Below are 27,782 nucleotides of genomic sequence, written 5' to 3' on the forward strand. Positions count from 1 at the left end.
TTCCCCGTCATTTCCAGTCTGCAAAGCAAATCTGTGGGCGAGGGAACACATCCTCTCTTTTTCTAGAGCTCCTGCTCTTCTCTAGTGACTTTCCATTGCCAATTCTACTATCTGGAGCACCAGGACGGCGGTGTACCGGGCTGATAACTGGACCAGTTGGGACATGGTTTCCATTTTCTGGGAATCTGCGAAAGGAAAATACGCTGCTTCCTTCGCTGTCTTGTCTACGGAATAATTTCTGCTGGCACGGTTAACGCTTCAATTAGCCAGGATAGCAGTGCAACATGCTTTACAGGGGACCCAACAGACCCCCCTAAACCCTAGTGTCCGCCATCTTGATAACCCAGAATGGATGGTGGAAGTGAGGTACGAGGAGTCTGAATAAACAGCGACTGCCTTCCCCTTACACATTTCTAGCGTATGTGCCTCCAATTCTGCCGCTTGTGCAGAGTAATGAGAAGGCAACCATCTCTCTTCAGTCTTACTTGGTACTCCCCACGACAGCTGTACCCGTATACCTCTCACCGGTCCTGCTTTCCTGCGGGTGATATTATTTTCCCCAAATCTATCAGCTTGGATCGATGCACAGAACTGTGCACCACCCTCTGCCTTCCTTATCTGTGCCTGAGAGAACCACCCTGTTAGTCTTGATTAGTATGGCCTCTAAGAGAATCGTAACAATGGCGCCCAGCGTTACTTTCTGCGGCACGTCAAGCCGAAATAAAAAACTCAAGTGGTACTTGCCAGGCCTGATTTCCGATCCCCGGGATCCAACTCAACAAAAACATCACCCTGTAAAGAAACAATGCTGTATGCACGTGAACCCCCCCTAATCACACTGTTGCTACAATAGGTCTAAAACCTGCTGCTTCCCTTACCGGATACAACCCGGGGGTCGAGCATACACTACCTTCCTCCGTAAAGGTAATCGTCACCCACAACTTGCTCAGGATGTCCCTTCCCAAACTATTTGCTGAGGTGTCCATACAATACAACAAAAAGGGGCTGATCAATTTTGATTACCCACCTTGATACGAAGATCTTCAGTATAAGGAACTGATGGGATAGCCCCAGAGAATCCCTGTGTCCATCCTTTTGGTCACCAACCTGCACACATCCATCTAGGGTTTCTCTTCCGGGTCGGTGGTAAAGGACAGGACTGGACACATCGGTTAACCTTGTGGGCTATCCTACTACTGGTGAATATTAGCAACTGGTAGAGAAAAAGGATTTTCCCCGAAAACACCTGCGTAATGCGCAACTGTTCCTTGGGAGAAATGATTTGTATCCCATGTCTGCACCGATGCCTGTGCTGGCATGGTCTGTGGGATCCGTAATGTGTGTGCAGCCCAGATGCTATGTTCAATTGAACCCATGCCTGCTGCGATAGCACTAAGCCTGGGGCATATGGCAGGGCCGCCATGTTAAATGACACGTGTCCCAACCTTGCACAGGACCAACATTGAATCCCCAAAAATCCTCCATAATTTCCTGTTGCCCCATTAAACCAGAGACCCTTTGCTCTGAATCCACCAAATTACCCACTTCCCTGTGGAAATCCTCACCTGCCTCTCTGAAACCCTCTCATCAGCCTGGGACAGGGGATATAGCCATCAGTCCACCCCTGTGTCATACCCGGTGCACTGTGTCCCTGTTGTCTCGATTGCCCCTGCTGTCCCTCCATAGGATTCCTGATTACTGCCCCTTCTAGACAAATCTTCGCCAATTTCTTTTGAACAAGATTAGCCTCTGCTTTTGTGCCTGCTGTACCTTCTCCCTCTTTTCCTGTCTACTCTTAAAATGCACAATGTGTGCCTGCATTTCCGGCCAACTCTTGGCCTCCATCCCTCCTTCAAAGGAGTAGTGTTCAAAATAAAATTCTGAGCTTCTTCCAGCTCTTGGCTTACAATCAGCTCACCTTCCCCCAAGTTCAAATAGTTCATAAAGTACAGAGTTAAAATCTTCCAGCTTTTCACAACCAACGCAATTGCTCTGCTGGTATTGTTACTGTTCACTAGTTCATATAGGTAGTTCAGCTTCCTTTCCATCACCACTAAGCCACTGTTTCAACTTGATAGTGATACTTGCTTTGTTCACTCGTCACACTTTTGTGACTTTACCGTGGCTGAATTGGCCACTATGCACTTGTTACTGTCTTATGTTTTCTTGGCTCTTGCCATGTTTTCACATAAACAGTTCCTTGTGTTTGCATTGCTTTAGCCAATGATTGTTTTCTCATATAATGTAGTTGGCATCAACCAGAATTCACAAACGTTCTCTCAGACCACCCAATATTCAGGAGGGCTCAAAACTTGCTTTTTGCTCAGTTTGGTATTCAAAAAGTAATTGTTTTGCTTTTACTCTGCCATTCATTTAACTACTTGTTTCTGTTCAAATTAATATTCATTGTTTTGAATATTCACCTGCCAACCCGGTGGTTCCCCTACACTATCCGGTCAGAGCATACAGCTGTTCTGTGAGGTCCTCTGCTGCCATGAGTTCTTTACTTTCCATGCGGTACCTCATATCTTCCAGCTGCTCTCTGTAGCTCCACTCACCCAGCGATGCTCCACCTGCAGCCCAGGACTCGCACGACCACTTCGCTCAGTCTCACCGGTCTCCCTCTCGTGGATTCTCAACGGCTTTCAGTGCCTTTCAGCTTTGCTTCCCGCTGCATAAACCCTGCATCCATGAAAGGGTCTTGAGAGCTCCGTTTGCACTCCGCTGCTCCGGAGATGTCTGCTTGCATCCAGCAGTCCGTAGGCCTGATTCAAAAGCCAACACCATTTCCACTAGAATAGGCTTTACGAACTATTCGGCGTGTTTATGTTGCTAGATTTTTTAAGTTAAAGGTATTTGTACTGCGCACTGTCACCAAAGTAATTCTTCCCCAGAGCATACTTGCCAACCCTACAGATTTTGGCAGTAGGCTACTGCTTTTGAAGCAGCCCTACCGCCTACAGATTTCAGTGACAGATCCTACTGCTTATTACAGTGGCAAGTAATTTGTGATTCTAAGGCAGACTCCAGGACAGAGCATGTAACGCGGAGTTTAGGTGCAGAGTTTGCCTGCCTCAGTCCCTGCTTGTCATTTCCCTTGTGAGGAGCTGCACGTCGTGTTCAGTCCTGGTCAGTCCTCTTTCTACGTCAACTGGGAATTCATTTAAAAACTCAATTTACGCGTGGGGCGCCGAGTGGAGTTCAGGTGCACAGTTCCAGTCTGTCCCAGTCCGCATCCAGCCCGCCATCAAGCCCGCGCGCCAGCCCCTGTGCCAGGTAAATGACTTTAACCGCCGAGGGCCCGCTGACTCGAAGAAAAACCCTTCAACATCGGCGGATGCTGAACCCGTGGACGGCAATGAAGGCCGTGTCAGGCGAAAAGGTAAGCAAATCCACTGGGCGAGCGCTTTGCGCTCTTCATGCTTCACTAACTTTGCTTGCTGCATAACAAACAACACCCACAACACTGTCCATACCGACAAGGCCTCTGTCAGAATTTTCGAGCTGTGGTTTGAATGTACCTATGCTCCCTTTAGATCCGCAAACTGAGGCACTAACGGACCTAGCAGTGAGCCTTCTGTTAAAACTACATAAACTTTGTCATGGAAAGGACACTGTGCCTGAAATTCCTTCCGCCCGTGGAGAGTCTTCGGCTATACTTGATTCCTCCGCCCCTCTGGCATCCCCTCTGGCCCTACCTCTTGCTCATCTTGAGATTTCTTTACGCCACTCCTCTGATGTTCCCGCTGTGCCTTCTGAGATAAACACCTCTCAAAGCATTTCTGTGGTTGCAAATACCTCCACACCTACTTCTGCATTTACTCAAATAAACTACCCACTTGAAAAGGCTTCAGAGGCCCCTCTTTTGTCCCATACCACAAAGTCAAAAACTTTCTCTCAAACTTAAGAGGCCTTAAATGAAAAAAGAATACTATCATTCCTTGTCAGTGATGAGGAGCTCCTGAAGGTTCCAAATGCCGACGGGACCTATCCGACGTTCCATCTTCCCGCCTCCGCCGAGGCTTCGGCGACAAAACCGCGCTTGATTCTAACTGACGCCTCAAACTGTTCATCTATGGACAACGCCTTGCAATACCAGCAGGCTATGCCTCCGACTCATGGAGAATCAAAGTCCACCAGCATTATTTCCCAGAGCCTGAGAGCACCTTATCTTCCTCTTCCAAAGCTCCCCTGCCGTTCACTGTCCCGCATAGAAGACAAAATTTAATGTGGGAAAACAAATATACTCCTAAAGCTCCTCCTTCAAATTGCTTGCAATTTTCAGCAAGCAAAGTGACATCCAAGATTCCTCGTGACAGATTCCTCGTGACAGACACACTTGAACCTGGAAATGACAGTGCCTTTGCTTGTCAAGCGCCTGAAGTGTCTGGGCCATGTTCTAAAAGTACCCTTGGACTGCCTACGCCCGACCCAACACCCTCGGATGCGCACGTCGGCTCCTTTGTGTCGCATTCCAACCAAAACAACTTGAACTCAAGCTCTCTTGCCAGAGCTCGCCGACTTCCACGAATCGTTGAGCTCAAATCCAAAGTTCACCCTCCAAAGGCATTGACAACTGATAAAATACCACCGAACGCAAGTACGTCTCATGCAAAATCCGTCCAACCATGAGAAGAGTTCCAAGCTCCAAATCATACAAGAAACTTCTATCCTCCACACTCACAATTTAACTTGGACAGCTCACAATCCTCATTGATGGGCCATGATTTAGGATTGCCGACTCTGAGCATCTCTGTTGAAGCATTATCCCAGATACACAACAATGTCTTAGCTGCCTCTGCAGTTGCCCTTGCTCCTTTTACCAAACTACTTGAGGCATTAAACGGGACTATCTGCGACCAAGGAGCAGCGATTTCCAATCTGGCAATGAAAATGGGAAAAATAGATTGCTTCACAGGTTTCTTGCAAGAACAGATGGAGAAGGACGCCGAAAAATCAATGAGATGGCAAGAACGGGTAAGTGATCTGGCTGCTCGGCATCATTGCCAAAATGACTAATTAATTGAAAGCCTGCTAGAAGCTGTAAAATGGATGCGCAAGAAAGGCTACAATGACCAAAAGCCACAATCTCTCAAAGGCGTCCCCATAAATGGTGACCTCTCTTCAAACAACTTGGTCCCTCCTGTTAGCTCTGCTGTTAACGCCCCGGTTTCATCTCTCCTTACAAAAACATCTGATCGCCTTGAAGACGATCGCACCCGCTTGAGCAGCAATGCTCCTCTGGTACAAGTGACTTCCTTGCCTGTACTACTCTCTCCTGCGCATGATAAAGCATCAGGCCAAGATAGCAACCCAGCAAATTCTTTCAATATTTTCAATGGTCCTGCCAAAACCATTACGACGAGTGATCATCAAAAAGTACCACGAGTGACTACAAAAAAAGTAAAAGAATCCAGTCAAAAAAACAAGCCACAGAACAAAGTTCGACAGAATGTGAAAAAATTCATAAGAAACAGAACTACACCAAAGAAAATGAGCCTCTTTGAGAGAAAATCCAACTCATCACAATCGGCAACTCTTGCTACTACAATTCCAACGGATGACACATGAACTTCGATGTTGCCACCTAAGAAATCAGTTAAGCGTCGGCGACTGGATTCCAGTCACAGTTCCGTCAGTACTAGTCTCGAACTCTGACTTATGTAATCTGTCAACATATTCTATTGACTCTGACAATGCCATTGATGAGTCACTTGAAGCAAAAGAAGCAGTCTCGATTGAATCTTCTGATGAGAGAAAGACGTCTGCAAACATTGTTGCCCGCCATATTCAACTTGGGGCTACAGCAAAGCAAAATGCTGTCAATCCAACGAAGTCTACATTCTTGTCATTAAGTTCCAAGCTAAACCCTAAAGAAACCTTGAACCAGAGGAAATCTGGTGTCCACTTCTCATCCAGAGTACATGGGGACTCAAATCCACAAAAAAAACCTTGTCTATGGAAACTTCGGTTACAAAATATCCAGACAGATGAGAACAAGGTCAACCTAAACCGAGCAAATGTGTTAAAACTATTTGCCTCTATCCCGCAACTTCGTTTAATATCATCCGACGACATCAAAATTGTGGAGTACATAACTGAATTGACCTCCGACCAAGTACTACTTCATATCTCTTCTGCGGCTGTGAAAAATCTTCTACTACAGGTAACTGAAGATCTCCTGTTGTATGGTTTTGATCTTACCGTGGAACCCGACAGCGCGCCTCACCTTCCTACCTCTTCGGAAATTTCTAACAGTGAGAGATCGATCTTGTGAAAATCTTTCTTTTTCACAAGCAAGCCATCAGAATTCAAACATTCAGGCCAACAGAGGAAGAAGGGGTCATGTGAGTAATGTAACAAACGGTACCCGAAAGTAACAATGAGTAACTATCCCTTTCCGTGAGTTAACTTTGCTCTCATGGAATACTCAAGGATTTACTCATTTGTTCAACAACTTTACGGAACCTCTTGAGGATGTATTTGCAATATGCCTACAAGAAACATGGCTTCGAGATCCTCCGACACGTGATGGGTTTACTATCTTCATAAATCCAGCTAGGAAAAACACCATGGGATGCCCTTTTGCAGGTCTAATAACTCTATTGAAAATCCAAAACTGGTGGACACACTTGGCCTCTGCAAACCCAAATCCATTTGTTCTGAGTACTCTGATTCAAATAACATCGTCCAACCCAAAGTCTAACTTACTAATAATCAATGGTTATTGGAATCCTGCTATGATTTCCGAAACATCGTTCATACACGCTGTAACAACTCTAATTGATGAAGCTTTTCTCAATTATAATAATCTATCTGTCCTCATATGTGGCGATCTCAACTGCAGCTGGTTCAAATATGATTCTTACATGAAGACAAATATTCCATTGTCAGGCAACACTGTCACTCCAAGAGGCCAAACTTGGTCTTATGCTCTCTCCCAGCGACACTGCCGCATGGTTAACGGATCTATCAAAGGCAACCAACCCTCTAAACCGACGTGGCATGGCATGCAAAGAAGCAACTCTCTCGGCTACATCTGGGCTTCGCACAACCTCTTCACACGATTGGTTTCTCTTAACGTGGTGTCTATGGAAAATAGTGACCATGACATGCTGCGGCTTGTATGGACAGAAGGTTGCGTCTCGCCCGAAAAATATATTCCTCAGTTATCGGCAAACACTGCATGAAACAGGCTTTCAACAACTGGCCCTTTAATCGCAAATCTAAGTCGTAGCCTCGCAGTGTCCTAGAATGTTGAATACTCTCCTTTGTTGGCAGATTTCACTCTCAAATTCTCAAGCTCCAGAGCAGTCGGGGCTACTCCAAAACATACATATTGTCATGAAATAGCCATGGCAAAAAAGACACTAAGAAAAGACCTACGCCTGATTAAGAAAGACACGACCATTCAAGGCGTCAAACTAAGGAAAATCAAAGAACGGTGTCAGCTCTATCGAAAATGGCTAAGATCTCATGCAGTACAAATTGACCAAAATCGCGCTGAAATCATGTTAAACCTATTAATAACCAAAAATACACAAGAAATTTGGGCAATTTTGAATCATGGGAGTTGTAAGTCCTCATGCCCCATCGCAAATGAAATCTCAAGCGAAACATGGAGCGAGTACTTTACATCGATCTATGAAAACACAAAGCATGCCTCAAGTATTCCCTTAGCATCTCCAATCGCCGACTGGGACATTACCCCTTCATCGAAAGACCCTTGAATGTTCCATTGATAAGTTAAAGAACTCGAGAGCTGCTGGCCCAGACCAAATTTCTAACCTAATGCTAAAAGAACATAAAGCACACTGGGCCATTTTCATCCGAGGCTTATTTCAACAGATCTCGATCAGCAAGAAAATACCGACATCCTGCTCTAAAGCAATTGTGGTTCCAATCTATAAGAAGGGCAGTAGAGCTGATCCTGCCAACTATCGGCCTATTGCTCTTCTTGACACAATTGGCAAAATGTTTGGTTCATTCTTGCGTAAAAGACTAGTTCAATGGGCTCTCGAGGTGGGCAAATCGGACTGTCGTCAAACTGGCTTTACGTCGCAAGTGGGCGTGGATGTGAATCTCACTCTATTGACCGTTCTGAAATGAACAGCCTTAGAGTCAAAGAAAAAGGTCTTTTTCGCTTTTGTTGATCTGCGGCAAGCGTTCGACGCAATTAACCGTGGGAAATGATGGGCCAAACTGCGCTCATGGAATTGCCCTGAGCAGCTCCTCGATCCAATCATCGCCTTACACACCAACATGTCTATTCAAATAAGAGTAAATTCACAAGGCGATCTCACTCCACCAATAAAAACCTATAAAGGAGTGAAGCAGGGCTGCCCACTCACAGCTGACCTTTTAAAGTTGTTCCTTGCTGACCTGCCGGAGTGGCGGGATGCCACCCATTGTTTTCCACCTAAGATCAATGGAATCCCGTTGAAATGCCTGGTTTACGCCGACGATATCGTGTTGATTGATCAAACACAAATCGGGCTACAACATCTTGTACACCGGTTAAACGATTACTTAATTGCAAATGACCTTTCCCTAAACACACACAAAAACAAGATCATGTGTATTGGGCAAAGCTTTTCCAGGAAAGACAAACAATTCAGATGGGTCATTGAAAACACGTGTTTAACCACTGTGAAGTCAATACGTTATCTGGGTATACTGGTAAACGATTCCATTTGTGAAGCCGCTTGGTCTAATGATTTATTAGACAGAACCAACATTCTTAGTTTCCAGGAAGCCAAAATCAACAAAGACTATGGAAAATTCTCATTGGCTCATGTCATCACTTTCTATCTGCAGAAAGTAATCCCTACGCTTGCATTCGGCTGTGAATCGGGCTGGAAATCTGAACCATAGTTTATGGCATAGACTCGAAGGAAAGTTTTGGAGGCGTGTCCTGGGCCTCCCGAATTACATCTCAATCACTACCTTGCGATATGAACTGGCTTTAAATTAATTATACATGACAATTGTTTGGAAATCGCTCTCCACCATGCGAAAAATTTCAAGGGGGATTGGGTCCTCCGACATATTCCACATCTATGACAGTAATCACCACAGCTGTGCTGCTTCGGAAAAGTTTCTGCGTCGATGCGCCATCCCCGAGGACCTCCTCCGACGGCCGACGTCACCCGATGTGATAAGTAGGATGCACGACGCCAGTAGCCTCGGTTCCGTTTTTTCCGCGAACGTGTTCGCTTCGTGAATCTCGGTACACCTCGACACTTTGGAGTTCTGTTGTATTCCTCTCGGTTCTTTGAACCTGTTCGGTTTTTGTGAAAAGCCTGTTCGTGACGATGTCTACCTCATCTTCAACCCCACGTCCGGGCTTCAAGAAAAGCAGGGACTGTGGGTCCAAGATGTCGGTAACTGACTCGCACGACGCCTGCCTCTGGTGCCTCGGGGAGGCCCACGACACGGACTGTGTCGACTGTCAGTCGCTCATGGCCAAGGCCTTGCGGGAGCGCAAGAATACGTTGTCAGTAGGTAGGGTGTCTAAGCCCCGGAAGTCGAGGTCTGCGGGGCTTTCGAAGGATGATTCGAGAGGCGACTCTCTGCGTCATCGTCAGAGGTCCAGTGGGTCTCCTTCCAGGAGTCGGTCTTGCCACTCCTCTGCCTCTTCGAGGCATTTCCGGAAGCGCCGGCATCGGTCGCCTTCTCCGTCCTCTTCCGAGGACTCCGCCCGTCGAAGGCTGGCACAGCATCTATCCCACCATGCAAGCGACACCGGAGGAATGGGCTTCTTTCGGGAAGATGTTAGCTATTCTCCAATCGCAGGGCACCGGTCCGTCCGCGCCTCCGAGTGGGGTCGGTCATGATCGGTCGAGAGACACCGCTCGCACGCCTTCGGGCTCGAGTGGTCGGCACAGTTCACAGGAGAGGTTCCGCTCAGACAAGGGTAACCGTTCTCGCCATGCCCTTTCCAGGTCCCTGTCCTCGACGCGCTCGAGACCGCATGATCCTGTGCAGTCTTCAAGGAAGACGTCGACGCCTGTGGCGCTGAGGTTGTCGACGACCTCGCTCGAGGCTCCACCTCCGAGGGGGTCGTTGACGGTGTCGGCGCCTAGGTCGTCGAAGAACACGCTCGGAGCTCTGGCTTTGAGGCCTGTGTCGACGCCACTGATGCTGGCAGCGATGCGGCTGATGTCGACGCCGATTCGCTCGATGTCGACCTGCTCGATGCCGATTCTCTCGGCGCCGACTCGTTCGGCGCCCTCGACGCCTTTCGAGGCGGTGGCATCAGAGGGGCCCCGTGGCACAGGGGTAGCCCCTAGAAAGGCTCTGGCTAAGGTCAGGCATAGCTTTGGTCCCCAGGTGTCTTCCTCTCACCGCCTGGAGTACATGTCAGAGGGTGATGAGGGCTCTGATGAGGGCTTGGTTCCGGTTACGGTGCCAGATGAGCTTCTCTCGGGCCATAGCCAATTTGATGACTATCACTGTCCAGTCACTGCATGATGCCAGTGGTCTGGACACCTCTCCGGAGGTGGAGTTTTGTAGGCCTGAGCCTGGCACTCATGACGATTCTTCGTACCGGCGCCTTATGTCTCGGGTCACTGAGTACTTGGGATGGTCGGCTCCCCCAGGGGAGTTTGTTCAGGATGATCTCACGGACATCCTCGATCTTGGTCCTCCCCCACTGACCCGGTACTGCCGTTTCATATGGCTCTGCAGAGAAGGGTGGCGGCGGCGGCTTGGACTGCTCCGGAGAGTCTCCCGGCAGTGGGCAAGTCTTTGTCGCGAAAATACCGTCCAGCCAGTAGCGACCCCTGCTACTTGTCCAGGCACCCCACTCCGGAAGTTTGGTGGTTCAGGCGGCTACGGCCCTGCCAAAGCAGGCGTCGTATCCTACCATCCCTCCGGATAGGGACGACAAATGTTTTGATGGCTGGGCGAAGAAAGTGTTTTCTTCAGGGGGTATGGCGCTTCAGGCGGCCAACTCCATATGTGCCTTGTCTCGTTTCACACACAGTGTGTTGCATTAGCGGCTGAACATATTCCCAAAGGGGACGAATGGGATGGTTTCCTTGCTATGGTTCAGGATGGCAAGGATGCCATGTGTGAGGCCGTTCAGTCGGGTTTGGACATGGCAGATTGTGTCAGCCGGTCCATGGCGGCGAGCACCGTAATACGCAGGTTTGCGTGGTTGCGGAAGTCGGGGTTCGCTCCTGATGTGCAGTCCCGGCTCCTCAACATGCCCTTTGACGGTGAACATCTTTTTGGCAGCAAGGCTGACGAGAGCCTTGAGAGGTTGCAGACCTCCAAAGCTGCAGCAAAGTCATTGGGCGCTGCAGTTAGACAACCTCTGCCTTTTCGTCCTAGGGGAGAACAATGGAGGGGAGGTTCCTTTCGCTATTACTCGTCCTTCAGTAAAGCGAGAGGAGCTGTCAGTCAAAGAGGCCACTGCAAGAGTGCCAGAGGTGGAAAACAGGGTACTCGAGATGCCAAGGCCGCTCGGGCAGTTGCCTCTTTGCCCTCAGGCAACGCCGCAGCCGCTACCACTCGGTCATGAGGCCATGTACCATGGTTCGCCGGTTGGGGGAAGGCTGGCGCAGCATCTTGTAGAGTGGCGTGCCATTACTTGAGATGTGTGGGTTCTGGAGATCATAACCCACGGCTTCTGTCTTCCCTTTCGGCAGAGGCCTCACGACAATCCACCTGGGAACCTCTCTTTGAAGAGTCCGGATCCACTCCTTGTGCAGGAAATTCAAGACCTGCTGGAGAAAGTTGCCATAGAACTGGTGCCTGTAGCGGAGAGGAACAAGGGATGGTATTCCCCTTATTTTTTTATTTCAAAGAAAGACGGGGGGATTGAGACCCATCATGGACTTGCGCAGTTTGAACAAACTCCTCAGGAAGGACAAGTTCAAGATGGTTACTCTCTCATGTCCTCCAGGCCCTTCAACTTCAGGACTGGTTGGTGTCTCTCGACCTCAAGGAAGCTTGCTTCCATATGCCGATCCATCCCAGGCACAAGACGTACCTGAGGGTCGCGGTTGGCGATTTGCACTTTCAGTTTCAGCTCCTGCCGTTAGGATTGACCTCCGCCCGAGGGTTTTCACCAAGCTCATGATGGTGGTGGCAGCGCATCTCAGGAAAGGGGGGATTCACGTCTACCCCTACCTAGACGATTGGTTGATCAGGGGGAGCTCTCCCGAGCAAGTCCTGGATCATCTGTCCGTCACCTGCCACTCCCTTCACAAGCTGGGCTTCTCCCTCAATTTAAAGAAGTCCCATTTGACGCCAACACAGCGGCTCTAGTACATCGGAGCAGTGCTCGACACATCCCTGGGGCAGTGTTTTCCTCCCCAGGTGAGGGCTCTTCACATTCAGCAGATGGTGCACAAGTTTCAACTTGCCCAGACGCTTCCGGCGTTCGAGTTCTTGAGGTTGCTCGGCCTCATGGTATCCTGCATTCTTCTGGTGCCAAAGGCTCGTCTGCGGATGAGATCTTTGCAGTGGGCACTCAAGCTCCAGTGGTCTCTTCCTCTGGCAGGATGTCAGACCCTGTTCAGGTGCGGCCCTCGGTCGGCCAGGACCTTCTGTGGTGGGCCATCGAAGGCAATCAGATGAAGGGGGCTCTGTTTTGGCTTCCTTGGCCGGACGTGACGAACGCATCCCCCACGGGATGGTGAGCTCATGCCAACGAGTTGACTGTCAGCGGTCACTGGTCTCCGTCGGAGTCCAGACTCCATATCAATCTGTTGGAGCTGAGGGCCTTCAGGCTAGCCCTGAAGGCTTTTCGGCCGACTGTGCGAGGAAAGAGTGTCCTGATTCTAACGGACAACATAGTGGCCATGCACTACCTCAACAAAAAGGGGGGGGGGGGGCAGGGTCACTTCCTCTGTGCAGGGAGGTGATGCAGCTCGAGTTCTGGGCCATCCAGCAGGAAGTTTCGATCTCGGCCATTCATCCGGCCAGAGACGACAACGAGACGGCGGACGCTCTGAGCAGGCAGAGCACGATCTCTCACGAGTGGGAGCTGGCTCAGGAGATTCTCCTGGAGATCTTCGCCCTTTGGGGGACCCCTCAAGTGGTTATCTTCGCCTCCAGTGTCAACCGGAAGTACGAAAGGTTCTGCTTGCGGGAATTTCCTCCTAAAGGAGCCTTAGGAGATGCGTTCGTGGTGGAGTGGTCATTCCCGCTGCTGTACGCGTTTACTCCAGTCCCTGCCATCCCGCAAGTACTGCAGAGGTTACGGAAGTTCGGTTCCCGGATGATCCTCATTGCTCCGGCGTGGGCCCGGAGGATGTGGTACCCGGACCTTCTCGACTTGTCCATCTGCCCTCCACGTCGTCTTCCCTACCGAGACGATCTGCTCTCACGGGAGGGGGGTCAGGTTCTTCATCCAGAGGTCAGATCCCTCAACCTTCATGCTTGGCTTCTGAACGGTTGAGGTATAAGGATTGGGACCTCCCTGAAGACGTGTTGGAGGTGTTGCTCTCGGCCAGAGGGCCGGCAACAAAGTCTCTGTACTGTTGCCGTTGGCGTAAATTCTGCGACTGGTGCAGAGTTAAGAATGTGGATCCTTTTGAGTGTGACATTCCCATGGTTCTGTCTTTTTTGCTTTCCTTGGCCCACAGGGGCTTGCAAGTGGGTACCATTAGAGGTTACCTGGCGGCGCTGTCCATATTTAAGCGCTCGTCTGAAGAATGTTCCTATTTTAAGATTCCTTTAATTTCTCCATTTTTGAAAGGGCTCACTAATGTGTTCCCTCCGTCACCTTTTCTGGTGCCCGGTTGGGATTTGAACCTTGTTCTTAAGTTTCTTATGGGTGCTCCGTTTGAGCCTTTGCATTCTTGCCCTTTGAGACTGTTAACTCTTAAAACTGTGTTTTGGGTTGCGGTTACTTCCGCTCGCAGAGTGAGTGAGTTTTCAGTTAAGCCACCCTTCACTGTGTTTCATAAGGACAGGGTTGTCCTTGGAGTTCGTCCTTCCTTTCTTCCGAAGGTGGTTTCGGAATTTCATTTGGGTCAGAAGGTTGTTCTTCGGCATTCTATCCTCCTCCGCATCCTGGTAAGGAAGAGGAGAGGCTCCATAGGCTTCATCCTAGGAGAGCGTTGAGCTTTTATATTTCACGCATGTCCCGGGTCAGAGTGGACGATCAACTCTTCATTGGTTACGCTGGAAAGCGTTAGGGACATGCTGTGAAGAAACAGACTTTGTCTCGTTGGATTATTTTCGCTATCTCCGAGTGTTACCGCTTGGTGGATAAGGACCGGCTGGCTTGCGGGCCCATTCTACCAGGGGTATGGCTGCATCTACTGCCCTACAGAGGGGTGTTCCTATTCGTAACATCTGTGATGCAGCCACCTGGGCTTCTGTACATACTTGTACGACACTACTCCCTCTATTCCATCCGAGGACAGGATCTGGCCTTTGGCAAGGCAGTCCTTTATTCCGCAATTTGATTGGGCATGCTAAATTTGTTTTCTAAATTCTTTCCCACCTCCTTGCTTGGTACTGCTTTGGGAGTCTGTCATAGATATGGAATACGTCGGAGGACCCAATACCCTCGAAGAACTAGTTACTCTCTTACCTGGTAACATTCTTTCGATGGGATGGTCCGACGACGTATTCCATATCGCTCCCTCCCTACCTTCCCTGCTGCAGAATTTCTTATGCAACTGCAGCTTACGTTTCCGCAAGGCCTTCTGTGTCTGACTGGCAGAAGACTGGTGTCACACGTTCTGGGGGAAAAAACTGCAACTGAGGCTACGGGCGTCGTGCGTCCTACTTATCACATCGGGTGACGTCGGCCGTCGGAGGTCATCCTCGGGGACGGCGCATCGACGCAGGACGCAGACGCCGAACATTTTCCGAAGCAGCACAGCTGTGGTGATTACTGTCATAGATATGGAATACGTCGTCAGACCATCCCATCGAAAGAACGTTACCAGGTAAGAGAGTAACTTGTTCGTCTCTTGGGTCAGAAATTCCAGCGTATAAAATCTTTACTAATGGAAATGAAGGCCCAGACTCAACTCTTAACATCGTGGAAGAACAAATTAAAAGTAATAATGGCTGATGTGAACATCAGCGAGACTGAGGTCCTTAACACAACATGTCAAACATGCTAAAAAAAGTTGGAATCAGTTCACATGTTTTATACATTTTTGCAACAGTTAAAACACTCCCAAAAAACGTTATTGCAATCCACCCCCCAAACATGATTGGACACAGCCCTCTTCAAAGAAATCCCATCTTTTCCCAATTTCTACATTTTCATTGGCCAGGTTTATCTCAATAATTATCTTCAAATTGTATTTATAACACATCTCTACTTATGATTGTCTGTAGTAGGTCAAGAGGACAACACATGGTTAAACATTGGTATTCAACACATAATTCATTGCTAGCAACAACTGGCCAAAGCCATTTAAATCCTAACTCTTGAATTGGACATGGCTTGCATGATGTTTTCCCGCCATATGAGGCTGGGTGAATGATTTCTCTTCGTGATGCAACCTCGTTTCCCAGGTTACTGTTCCCTTGAAACTTCTTGATCTACAAAGCTTCCACTTCATCGCACAATTGAAACTCCTAAATTCCTTTAGTCACCAGCCTGCCCCATGTTTTACTACTGACCAGAATACATAACGAAACTCCCTTGTTCACGCTCTCAAACAGCAGGAGATTATATCTACTATCTGAGACTTATCAGACCATGCGAACTCGAGGCTATTTGTGCAGCTGCTGACCTCAAAGGCGGGAGTCACTCATTCACCTGCTTTTCAGCCGCCTGAAAACCGGTTTACAAGTCGGAGAGTGCATTTTTCAAGAAAGCCCTATTCATCGTGTTCTGATTCATTGTGAAAAGGTCATTTATATTGAGATTCATGAATTCCCCATTTACTTATATTAATGTGTATGTATGCTTTTACATTTGGTGGATTTATTACTTTATCTTCCTGCTTGCTTGCAAGCTAATGTGCATCAATTCTGAACAAAAGGTTGCACTAAAAGTAACCTATCCCATCCACAATTAAGCACACTTGATGCAAATGAAATTCCAACATCGCTCTGTGCGCCGCACCGCAGGTCATAAATATGGAGTGCGCAACATGAACCCTTCATAATGATGGGGACCCATCCTGACCACCCAGTGTTAATATAGATCCTGTGTTACATATAGCTTATATGTATAAAACAGTAAAGTGCTAAAGGTAGACTCTGCCCACCCCTAAGCTTAAATGTATGAAATTTAGCTGGTGGTTTACTCAGTGCCTATAATACTAAGGGGGCGGGGAGAAAAAGATAACCCAACACAATTGATGCAAATACATATATACAGTCAGGATCAGGACCCAAAATGCCAACACGTGAATTGTAAAAGCACTGCCCACAATTTCTATTAGATCATAACAATAATACATGTGTAGACCATATGCTAGGTATATTACCTAAAACAGATCTAGACTTACAATTCCAGTCGCCTTGAACACCATGAAAGAAACGGTACTTAAATACTTGCAGTTCTACAAAGTAACCTAGTACATTTAAGGAGGCCACAGTGTAATAAAGTTTAAAAAAATGCGTAATACATCTTTGCATTAAGCTATAAGGCTAGTTCTGCTAGTCGATGGTGAACAGCAGTAGAAGAGGACCTGCAAAACCCCCTTTACTCCACTACCCAAGGGATACCTGATGGGAAATCTGGAGTATAACCCAGAGACCCAAGTACTTGTGCCGCAAGTTTGGAGAACGTGACTTAAGAATAGTATAATAACCCAGTGAGTAGAAAGTTCTTTTACAGGATCCAGTAGCCCGTGACTTGCATTCTGGACCAACAACAAACCAGAGGACCCAAAATAATAATCTGCAATCCACCATCCCGGAGCAGAAGTAACAACAAAGAAGGCACCTTGAAGGATTGGAAACCCTAATACCGACCCAGTGGATCCAATTGGCTCAAAGGACTAAACTGAGCAGCTCGTCAGCAGAGAACGGACCCATGACGGGGTCAACAGTCAAAGCCACCATAGCCCAGAAGAAGTGCAGATGCTGGGTAGTGGTGTTCCACAATCCATCTAAACGACAGAAGCTTCCTCCCATGAGGACATTCAGTCCAGCCAGTGAGGAAGACACAGGAAGGAGGACGAGGAGCTACCAGAACAAAGGGCACAGGCACCAGCCAGAATGGCCAAACATCTTCGAGATTCAGCATTCGATGTTCATGGCAAATCCGTCAGCAATTCAGGTAAAAATTGAGAGTTAAGGAATGCACAGGGTCTTCCCATAAAATACCAGTTCACTCACATTCGCACACTAGGCAAACACACACAATGTTTGCAGCCAGCCAATCAAGCTGGCCCTAAAATGATGCTAAACACTCTGGTTCACCCACACTGTTTTGGGCAGTCTTGGACAGGGGACCAGTCTAAATCAGTCCAAACAGATACAGAGGGTGCAGGAATGGGCTCTGAATGAGCCCATGTGTGCACAGTGGACATTGCAGGCATGCATATTGGTTTCCACAAATACAAGGATGTACAAAACCAAATGGCAGATAATGGGACTTCAGAAAATACATTAGTACCCCAATGATGTCCACGTTGGTACTTTTGTCTACTAAGGTGATAGAATTGGCTGCACCCTAGTCAAATCTAAAATACGGCCTCCTCTTGCCAAATACACAGCACACATTTAGTGTACTGTAATCACTTCAGGGCCAAAAATGGCTGCTTAAAAGCACCTCTGTTCTAGGAGCCGTTCGGGACAGCATAGGAAAAGGGTTGCAGTAACAGGGCGACTTTGTTAAAAGTCCCTCTGACTACACAAAGCTCAAAGGTCTAGAACAACCATCAGGAAAAAGCAACATGTTTAGGGGCCACTTAAAGAGGCCTGTGGCAGAAGCCCCTGAAAATGGGATTCTTCCCTAACAGTATTTATTAACTCATGTTGATCCCCTAAACTAGTTCTTATTCAAGCTTGCTCTAGCAGCTGTGGCACTTGTTTTTTGTCACGTGATGTTGGATATCTGGAACAGTGTGTGTTAAATTCTTGCTTGAAGTGTTAATGTGCTGGAATCCGTTTTTTCTAACTATTTCTTTTTTCCTCCTCATTCTAATTGGATACCAGATTAAAACCTTAAGTGCTGGGATGTATTATTTTACGCCATGCATTTTTATACATAACTTGTATATGATTAATTGATTAGCCCCTGTGTTTCCAATAGGAGCAGGAATTCTGTCAAAAACAGCAACAGGAGCTAGATGGATCACTTAAGAAGATCATTTACCAGCAAAAGAACGAGTTGGCTAATATTGAGCGGGACTGCTTGAATAACAAACAACAACTAATGAGAGGTATTGCTTCAAAAGTGTGAAATATTTCGGGACTCTTAAATAATCATTGAATCATCTGTTGGTGGTTTTCCTTTTTTATTTTGCAAGATATTTACACTACATTTATTAGTAGCAAGCTAAAGGCTCATAGTGCAAGACTGAATGTTAAGTCTGTTATTCAAAAGCTTAAAGAGACAAATGTCTTCCAATGTAAAGGTTTGTGATAACATTTTGTTTCAATTTGAAAACCTATTTTACCTTCTGTACAGAAATGTGATTGCCTCCAATAATCCTGTTGATGTATTTACATTCGGTCATCTTTTCTCCATGCTTGTATTTTATCTGTCCTACTGAGCCATTGCGCGCCCAGATAATTCCTCAAATTTGGAAGCAAAGCCATGGTGCATGGACAGGGCATGCGTTGTGCTCCTTATGCTGCACCCTGGCTCCCATTTCATTCCTGTTCTCTGCAGGCCTGGACACACACCCCCCAACACAGATAAAGGCCCTACTAAATCAGTTTTAAAAGACTGGCTCCTTCCGCTTATGCCACACAAACCAGACTTCTTGGTCTGCCTATCCTGTGAGAGGGAGTACTCAACAAGCAGTCCAAAGGCACTCTGCCTCCAGTGCTTGGGACCTGACCGCACTTGAGAACTCTTTTCTCTTTGCCTTTATCTTTCTCTCTCTCTTCCTTTTTCTCTGTCGCTCTGTCTCTTGCTCTCTCTGATGTGTTCATATATTTGGGGGCTGATTGTGATACTAGCAGGTAGGTTTTAATCAACCTTCACCAGACTCCTCCAAGAAGTTCATTCAGACCAAGAAAAGCCAGGTTAGTCCTCCAATCTCCAGCATCCCACCGCAGTGATATGTTGCCTCATGTCACTGGCCCTGGAGTAATCATCCTGAGACAAGATCATTTCCCCATTGGATTAATGGATGTTGGTCAGAGGATCTCCAATTGAGGCCCAACAGCATTCATGCCAAGTCTTGGGGTTTGCTCTGAAGTGGTCCGTCAGCAGTTAACGGCCAGTTTGAAAGGAGCTAAAGCCAGGAGCAAGTCTTCTGACGACTTGGTGCCTGCCAGTGTGCTTATTCCCAATATTCTCAAAAATTCTACCTGGGGCTCACCCTGAGGGTGCTTTGGAGTCTTTCAGCGTGCAGTTCGCAGCAAGCTTTACTAATTCCCACTGTCTACCAGAGACGCTGTTATGCATCTTTTTCAGAATCACTATTTTTATAGGCTTCTGAATCACTAACTTTAATGGATTTGCAGGGATTCCACCAAGTTACGCCACATTTTTCACTGGTAACCTGACTGAGCAGTAAGGCTAAGAGTAAGCAGCGGAGAAGACTAGTATAAGGTACAACTCACAACCACAATGGTTGCCAAACAATAGATTATCCACACAGGTAAGAATACACATATACTTATTTATTGTCACACAGTTTATTAATTTTAGCTAACTACAAAGTATAAGTCAAACAATCCTAAACATGCACAAAACATTGGTGTCCTTTCAGGGCAGCCACTATATCGTTAGACACACAGAAAGATGTGCGGTTATATCAGAAACCTTCTGAAATGTATAAAGTACACTAACAGACTTCAAAACTATGTTAAGATGCCCTGCCCTAGGAAGAATTATTCATCCATAGCTTTGTGTAAGTAACCAGTTTTGGATGCACAGAGGGAGTCTTAAAAGTGTTACCGAAGTTCTTCCATAGGTCTTAACTGGCTCAGTACACAGTTATACTGGCATGCTAATTTTCCTTGAAGGAAGATGACAACCTATTCGAGATTTGGGGTACCCAACACAAGTTACCTGTACCCAGGTTTTGCCACGTAAGGTAAGGTAAGGTTAACTGCAGGGAGGACTTAACAGCCTATTGGGTATTATGGTTTCCATGTGGTCACCGAAAGACATATGCAAACTAAGCCTTTGAACCCTGACCTAGAATATAAACGCCTCCAGGTAAGACTAGGCCTCTGGGGATGACTGCTCTCACTGTTGGTTGCATTAATGCAGTGTAGGACACACAGGTGTACAGTTTAATTGTGGTGTCGGGTATTGGGTCCAACCAGGGTTTGGCTCTTGGCTCTGATTCAAATCTCATGGTTCCAGCTACCAACAGGAGCTGGACCCCAGATCTCCAACTATGAATGAACTTCCACTTAAGTAACCATGAGAGGACATGATCACAGTGATGCAGCAGCGGAAAGAAGCAGTCCTGATTACCTTGCATGGGTCTGCAGGCAATAGTAAAGGAAGACAAGACTTCAGCTAGGTTCCTATATCTGATGGGGGGGGGATCAGTAGAGCCACTAGGTCAAAGTATTTCACCAAAGTTTCAAAGCACTGGAGGATGCAAGATTACCAGGCAGAAATGAGACCCCACTCTAGAAGATGCAGACCATCTTCAGTCTCATGGCTTCCATGAGCTCTAGGAAGATGTGGTGGAAGGGGGACCCCATGAAAGGAAGAGAACAAGGTTATTGGAGCACATGCATTCCTACACCCACCGCCCCCATCGCTCCACCTATACTCTGCCATGCACTACCCCTGTGCTACACCACCCCTGCACCATTCCCCCAGTTAGTTACCAATGCTACCCACATTATAAGCATACCCCCATACATTCCACCTCCCCCACTCCCTACCTTACAAGCATAGCCCCACAATACCATTGCCTCCCACCTTACCCCCCTCCTCCAACTTGCATGCATACGCTCCATCATACATTCCCTCCACCCCCCACAACCTCGCACCTCAGGCCCCTACTCAACTTGTAGATTTGGGTGCCTGCCAATCTCTAAGTGGTTTACCAGTTTGACAGGTCGACCTGTTCAAAGGGGCTACCAGTCCCAACTGGTGACCACTTAATGATGAGCAGTTGGATGGGCGAGCTGTTGGGCAGAAGGCCTGTTACAGCTGAAGAGTCCCCTAGTTCAATAGACTTTAATCGATCATCTTTTTCAGTTTCTTCTTTGCTTCTTCCCCTTTTCACACTAGTGAGAGTAATTTATCATATTGGAACAGTTTGGAGAATTTGGTTCCATTTGGATTGTTCAATTCAGTAATTCCAGTGCCTCTGGCGTCCAGGGTATTCTACTGGTGTCCATGGACTGCTTTCTTTGATCTCCCTTTTGCGTCATGTAACTAATCTAAAGCCTGGCATCCAGAGTAAATCAAACAAAACATTTTTATTTTCTAGACCTGCATTTCGTGTGGACTTTAAAATATTTACATGATGAGCACACCAAGTACATTTATGGTTTCACTTGCATCAACTTGTGGAGTAGTGCCCCATTTGTAAGGACTCTAATTCCAAAAGATACAGGAGGTTAATGTGCTGCCAAAGACGGTTCCTAATATCGACAAACTATGATTTGTTGAGATCCAGAACATTGCGCAGGCTCTTTGTGACAAGTGTGGGGTCATCATCTTGACCATCATGTTAAACCCTCCATGCCTTGATGAGGGGTCTCCTATATGTTGGAGGCCAAAAGGAATATTGCCTCCTAAATCTTGTTGGGGTCTGGGTTAAGGCAACCTTATTATTTTCAAATGAATTTTCTCATTGATGTCATGTGCAAATTGTTTGACTGAGCTTCCACTGCATCATTCTGGAAACGATACTCCCAAGATGTTGGCTCGTGTGCTCCTAGTCCATTCAATCCGATGGTTCTCCAGAACCTTTTTAGCTTAATGGAAGAATATTCCAATCCCCTTCTGAATTGGTTATTGCTTTGGTTTTTCCCATAAATATGGAGGAAAGCGTACCGGGCAAAGGAGTATGTGAACGTTACCATTTTGATTACTGTACTCGTAGTCCACAGTCCTGTTTCCACCGTAAGCCCTCCCTCCGTCCCTACTAGTCTTTGTTAGCCATTTGTCCCAGCATATCCAAATGTAAACGACTATTGGGCCAAAATGTGGACTGTAATGCGTGAGGACTGTTAGGAAAGATTTTCTTTTTGCACCTTTCCCTCAATAGATTTCTTTAGGACCCCTTTTCTTTTTGCTTGTTTTTGAACCCTGTCTTTACTTTTTGGTGGTCAGCAGAGCTTACTGCTTTACTTGCCATTTTGCACATTCTTATGGGGAAACAGTCTAATCCCTAAGACTGTCAGTACTGAGAGGCTACGCCTCCCTTTATGAATTCTTGTGTTACTATTTCACACAGTGTAAAGAATAGTATACACAGTGTAAAGTGCAGTTGCAATACTTTGTATCCTCATATCTTTGTATGTAATGGTTTGTTGGTTACTTAGACAGTGTGCCTAAACAAGCTGTGTGATCTTTACCGTTTTTGTTATTTTTCTTGTGCAATGTTGCATTTACTTTGAATGGCTACTAAAGGTGGCTAGCAGTCTAAAATGGCCTTACCATGAGATTTTCTCCTAGTTGTTTGGCCATATTGTTCTTTGGCTTTCTTCCTGCCTTCTCAGTTCAGGAAATGCCTTGTATGAAAATCACTTTTCTGTGTAAAGCTGTGGCTTTCACATGCTAAAGGGCTCTGTGTGTAAGCCAGAGAAAGAGGCTGGTCCGGTCCAGTCACAATCTACGTCCTCCGGCGCCTGAAATTCTGTTGCTGGCCAGATGTGATGACCAGTGGTTGGGTGGTCTAGGATGGGGCAACCCCTGGCTGCTTGGTGCAGATCCTTCCCATTGGTGGGCTTGGGTTTGCGCACAACCTGAATCTTGGATAAAAGCCCACGGACTACCCATGCAGCTGACCCACATCGACACCAGTGTTGTCCTTGTGAAACTCCGGTCATCTGTCCCGATCTCAAAAGGCCTTTGTTGGTGCTTTGACCTCTGGACCAGTGGGAAGAACCTGTCTTGACCCCTGCTTGACGATTTGTACCTTCGGACCCCTCAGAAGTGTCCCTGGACCAACCTTTGGACTGACCAACCCGGCTCTGGATCCATCTCCTCCTATCGTACAACACAGTACCAGGACTGTAATTGCTGGGAGGTATTTAGCGACTTCTTTAGGTCCGAAGTGCCTGGTAAACTATTGCCATACAAACGTACCCACCACTTATTAACTGTTTCCAAATGTGCATGATGGATAATTAGGACACATCCAAAAGACATTTAAAGCATTATGGGTCCTAACAGAAAGTTTTACTTTGCATCACATGTGGAAGTAAGATTTGTTGCACGCTGAGTACGAACTCCTTGGTCTCCAGAAAAAGCTCTTGCTTAACTGGGTGATGCCAGATACCCAGGAGCTGCCTTTTGCTCCTGCTTATCAAACCTTTATTTCGATCCCTGCTTTTAGTACCAGAGTTGTTTGCCAAAGGGCTGCCAAATGCATCCGCTCTAGATGGTACCTCAATCCTTGCTGCTATTGGAAGTGCCTCTGTCCCTGGTTCGTCGCTCCTCCCTATTGTTCTGGTGAAATGCTTCATACGCATTCTTATTGCAAGGTCATTATTCATATTCCTGCTTGTGTTGTATTCTGAAATACTTGTAACATCTGTTGAGTCAAAAGATCAGATTCCCTTGTAAAGAAATCCTCTCTTGTTGGTATTGTTCATACTTAAGACACAGTGCGTTGTGTGATTGTGTAAGTATTTGATCTTGTCCCTCCCAGCTCCTGCTGGCATGTTCTGGATATGGTTTGCCAACACCCATTTCCTTTCTGACAAGAGACCAATAAAAACACCATTGCTTTAAAGTTCTGCACTCGAGGGACCCTTATAACCTTTCGGATTTGAGCAGCATTCTGATTCAAAATATCTGAATAGAAATGTCATCCAGTATATTCACCTGCATCGGGCACGTGATGAGATACCCGAGTAGAATGTTTAAACAGAGTCCCAAGCCACATTACACAGATTTCCTGTCACTGGGGAACCACAATGTGCACTGTGCGGGCTCCAGAAGGTCCCATGGGTGGACCTTGCCCCTTTGGAGAACACAAGGTGCTCTGTTTACGCCTCTCATACTTAAAGGTCAGGCGGACTGACTAGTCGACGTTGTCCCATTCATATTTTACTTTTTGTCTCAAGCATGGCAGTCAAGAAGATCACTGCAACGCTGGGGGCTACAGTTCGAGCAGGACTAACAACATGGAGCCCTAGAGTGACACCAGCATGTGGGGTGGCCTGTGGTGACATTAGGAGGGGACAGGGAGATGTTTTGGGACATTGTGGCTAGCTCTGATAGGGATGCATGGGCACATAGGATGATTTGGGAACTGGTAGAAGGAAATATAGTAGGGTTGTATGCGGGTATATAAAGCTACCAAAGGTGATATGAATGTGGGCGGGGAGATCCAGGGTACCTATGCGAGGGACACTGTTCTATGCTAATAAATGAAAACACAGCCTTTCACTAGTGGAACAGATCATATATGCAAGTACATTCGATGAAGAAACTAGTGGTGCACATTTTATTTTCTGTGCCCAGAGTTTTCTCTCATTCGGCCATTCGTAATTTCTTGAAAATTTGGGATTGAAAAAGGTTTGGGAGATAGTCTGAATGCTGTGCAAGTTGGATTATCAGATGATCGTTTTGCTCTACTTTGATACAATTAAATACTCCTAGAAAAAAAATGTTCAACTTCTTTTCACATGTGCCGTCCATCAAATGTTTACAAAATGCAGAGCAATCTGTGTGAGTCTTTGGCCCTTTTGTTCCGAGGAATGTGTTGGCGTGCAGGCTTTGTAGTTTGTGCTAGAGGATTAGTTCTTTTGGAGTTGACCTTTGAAGGCCTCGCTAGAGGCTCTCTCCTTATATAACTGCATCTGAATGGAAAAATAGGCCACAGAGCCATGAGAGTTTCCAACCACAGAAATGCATCACTGAAACTGGAGCATGCACAATGTACAGAAGGGCACTTTCTAATAGGATGTCCACTCTTATGCTCTTTCCAGCTGCCTAAATTCCACCATGGGCTGTGCTGTAGGAGAGGATTCAAAGAGCAGAAACCTGCCTGTATCTCATTGTGAAGGAGCTGGAGATACTCCATTGACCCTACGGTTTATGCGGGTTACTGTTTGTCATCAATCTTCCCATGCCTCTACATTTGTTTCTTCTGGGCACATTCAGCGTAGTTGATTTGCTGGAGAAGAGTTGTCTGGATGGTATAGAAGGCTTGACTTTAGCCTTGAGGCATGTTGGGGCGTTTCCAGCTTGTACCGGTAGCCAGTGTTAAAGTCCTTCAGGCACTGGTGATGTGTTTTCTCCTAGGAATGTCATAAATGATGTGCACTGCATCATTTTGTATTGTCTGTAGTTTAATGCTGCAAGTGTTTTCCCCAATCAAAAGGGCATTACAATAGTCTAGGCGGGGCAGGATGATTGCCCTGGTGAAGACGATCCTGTTCTTTTGATACATGAGGTTTTGCCTTCCTCAGTACCTTCAAATGGTATTGGGCACTGTGTATTACTCCATCCACGTGTGCCTCTGAGCTCACTGTGGCATTCATGTATACTCCTAGGGTTTTTACTTTAACTTGGATTTTGATCCGATTTGTCCCGATATACATATGGGAGTATTCAGGGCTGAGTTTAGATCTAGCTGATGTCTAGCCAAAGATCATTAGTTCCGTTTTAGAGAGATTCAGGCACATTGAGTTCTGTGTCATCCAGACGTTAATCATATCGTATATGTGATTCAACTGTCGTATCCTGCTCATAGTTACCGCTCAGTTCCATCAGGATCTGCGTGTCGTCCGCATAGTTAGAAAATTGTAACTTCAGGGTGGTTAAAAGATCTGAGGCTTGATATAAACGTTAAACAGTGAGGGGGACATGCAAGCTCCTTATGGGACTCCGTCCTGTGCCGATTCGGGAGCTGAAACTGCCTCTCCCCAGCATACCCTGAATTTCCTATTAAGGAAAGAGCCGATCCAGTTGGGTTGCCTCCTTGGAACATTGTCCAAAAGTAATCAGGCTTTCCGAAAGGCGAGTGTGTTCAAGTAAATCAAATGCGGCAGACAGGTCAAAGTATAAGTAAGGCAGATTTTCCCCTGTCCACCATACTTAACATATGCGATTGCAGATCCACCAAAGCTGTCTCTGTGCAAGATTGCTTTTGATGAAGACAGCCGGCACTTTCCAGATGTTGTATCTGCTTTGTGGCGATTTTATCCATCACTTAAAGCAGAAAGAGAGTGTTAGTAATTGGGCGCATATTGCTTGGTTTGTTTTGATCTAATCCAAGTTTTTTGGGTAGGGCAGTGACTGCCACCTCCTTCAGATTGTCAGGGACACTTCTGTGACTGAAGGAGGAGTTCACAAAGCGCACCAAAAAGGGGGCGAAGAGGCTGACATTCTGCCAAGATCTCCCCACAGCATGTTGTGGGGTGCATAGATGTTAATGAATAGAGTATCATTTCTTTGGACACTGGTGTGGAGGAGAAGTTTGTGGGCAGCTGGGAGTTTTCCTCCGGTAAGGGTTGTTGCTGGGTTGGGAGTTGTTTAAAGAGCTTTTTGCCATTTTCTTTTCTTTTGCGAATGATTGCTGTACCCGGTCACAGTCTTCATTTGTGGGCGTAAACTGTGCAGGTTGTACTTTGGGTTTCTCTAGGCTACTGTAGATTTCAAAAACTTTGAGTCGTGTCCTGCCGACTCACTTTCTGTGTTAAAGAAATTTCTTTTGGCCTCATAGGTTTGCTTTTTATAGGTGTTGTCCATTTGCTTCCAAACTGCTTTGTTTTTGCTAGTGGGGTCTTTTACCCAGGGACTTTTAAGATATATTTTCCTTTCTTTCATCTGGGACAGGGCAGGTGTGTTCCAGGATTGTTTGTTTGTATACCTGATTGCTTTAGATTTTAGTGGCGCAACCTGGTCCAGAAAACCTTGAAACTGCGAGTTGCAATTATCCACTAAGAATTCAGGTTGGTCTGAATCCTGAGTGAGATCCAGGATCTGTTCAAGGCATCTTCGAAGGTCTCCCTGGTTTATGCTTTTCAAGTTTCTGCTGATTACCTTTTTTGAGTGAGGATTTATTTTTAGTAGTTTACTGGGTTATTGAATATTAAATTCCACAAAGTAGTGGTCCGACCAAGGGCAAGCTCTCGTGTCAGTAATTTTCAGGGTGATCTTTCTAGCAGCGATCCAGTCTAAGGCCCTGCTGCTAGGATGTGTTGGCTCCTTTGTACTGACTTTAAAACCTGTTTCATCAAGCCATTTTTCAAAGTCTCTGGCCTCTGTCTTTAGGATTGCCCAACCAGTAGTTAACGTCCCCAAGGACGATTGTAGAGCTGTTTGGTCTGTTCACGGGAGTAAGTAGGTGGATAGGGTCCTCATTAAAATTCGGCATGGTTTCCGGAGGACGGTAGACGAGCACAAGATTGATGCAACAATTTGCATTAGAGACTAGCTTTATGTGAATAATTTCACACTTGTCGCATTCGATAGAAGATTTGTGTGCATGCCAATATGATTTAATCAGGAGGGCAACGCCGCCTCCTTTACCCTGCTTACGGTTTCTAGCTAAGAAATGGAAGCCTGGTGG

At 46.6% G+C, this 27,782-nt stretch overlaps 1 protein-coding gene across 3 annotated transcripts in view; it reads left to right on the plus strand.

Moving 5' to 3' along the window:
- Positions 1 to 27,782, plus strand: part of SLK (STE20 like kinase) — a 985,407-nt gene that overhangs the window by 710,002 nt on the left and 247,623 nt on the right. For all 3 annotated transcript variants that reach the window (XM_069611736.1, XM_069611737.1, XM_069611738.1), the window contains one exon: positions 18,194 to 18,323. In XM_069611736.1, the coding sequence (XP_069467837.1) occupies positions 18,194 to 18,323 (130 nt within the window). The remainder of the gene's footprint in view (positions 1 to 18,193; positions 18,324 to 27,782) is intronic.

This window comes from Ambystoma mexicanum, chromosome 8, assembly GCF_040938575.1.
Source record: "Ambystoma mexicanum isolate Mex_15411 chromosome 8, UKY_AmexF1_1, whole genome shotgun sequence".
Taxonomy (NCBI): Eukaryota; Metazoa; Chordata; class Amphibia; order Caudata; family Ambystomatidae; genus Ambystoma; species Ambystoma mexicanum.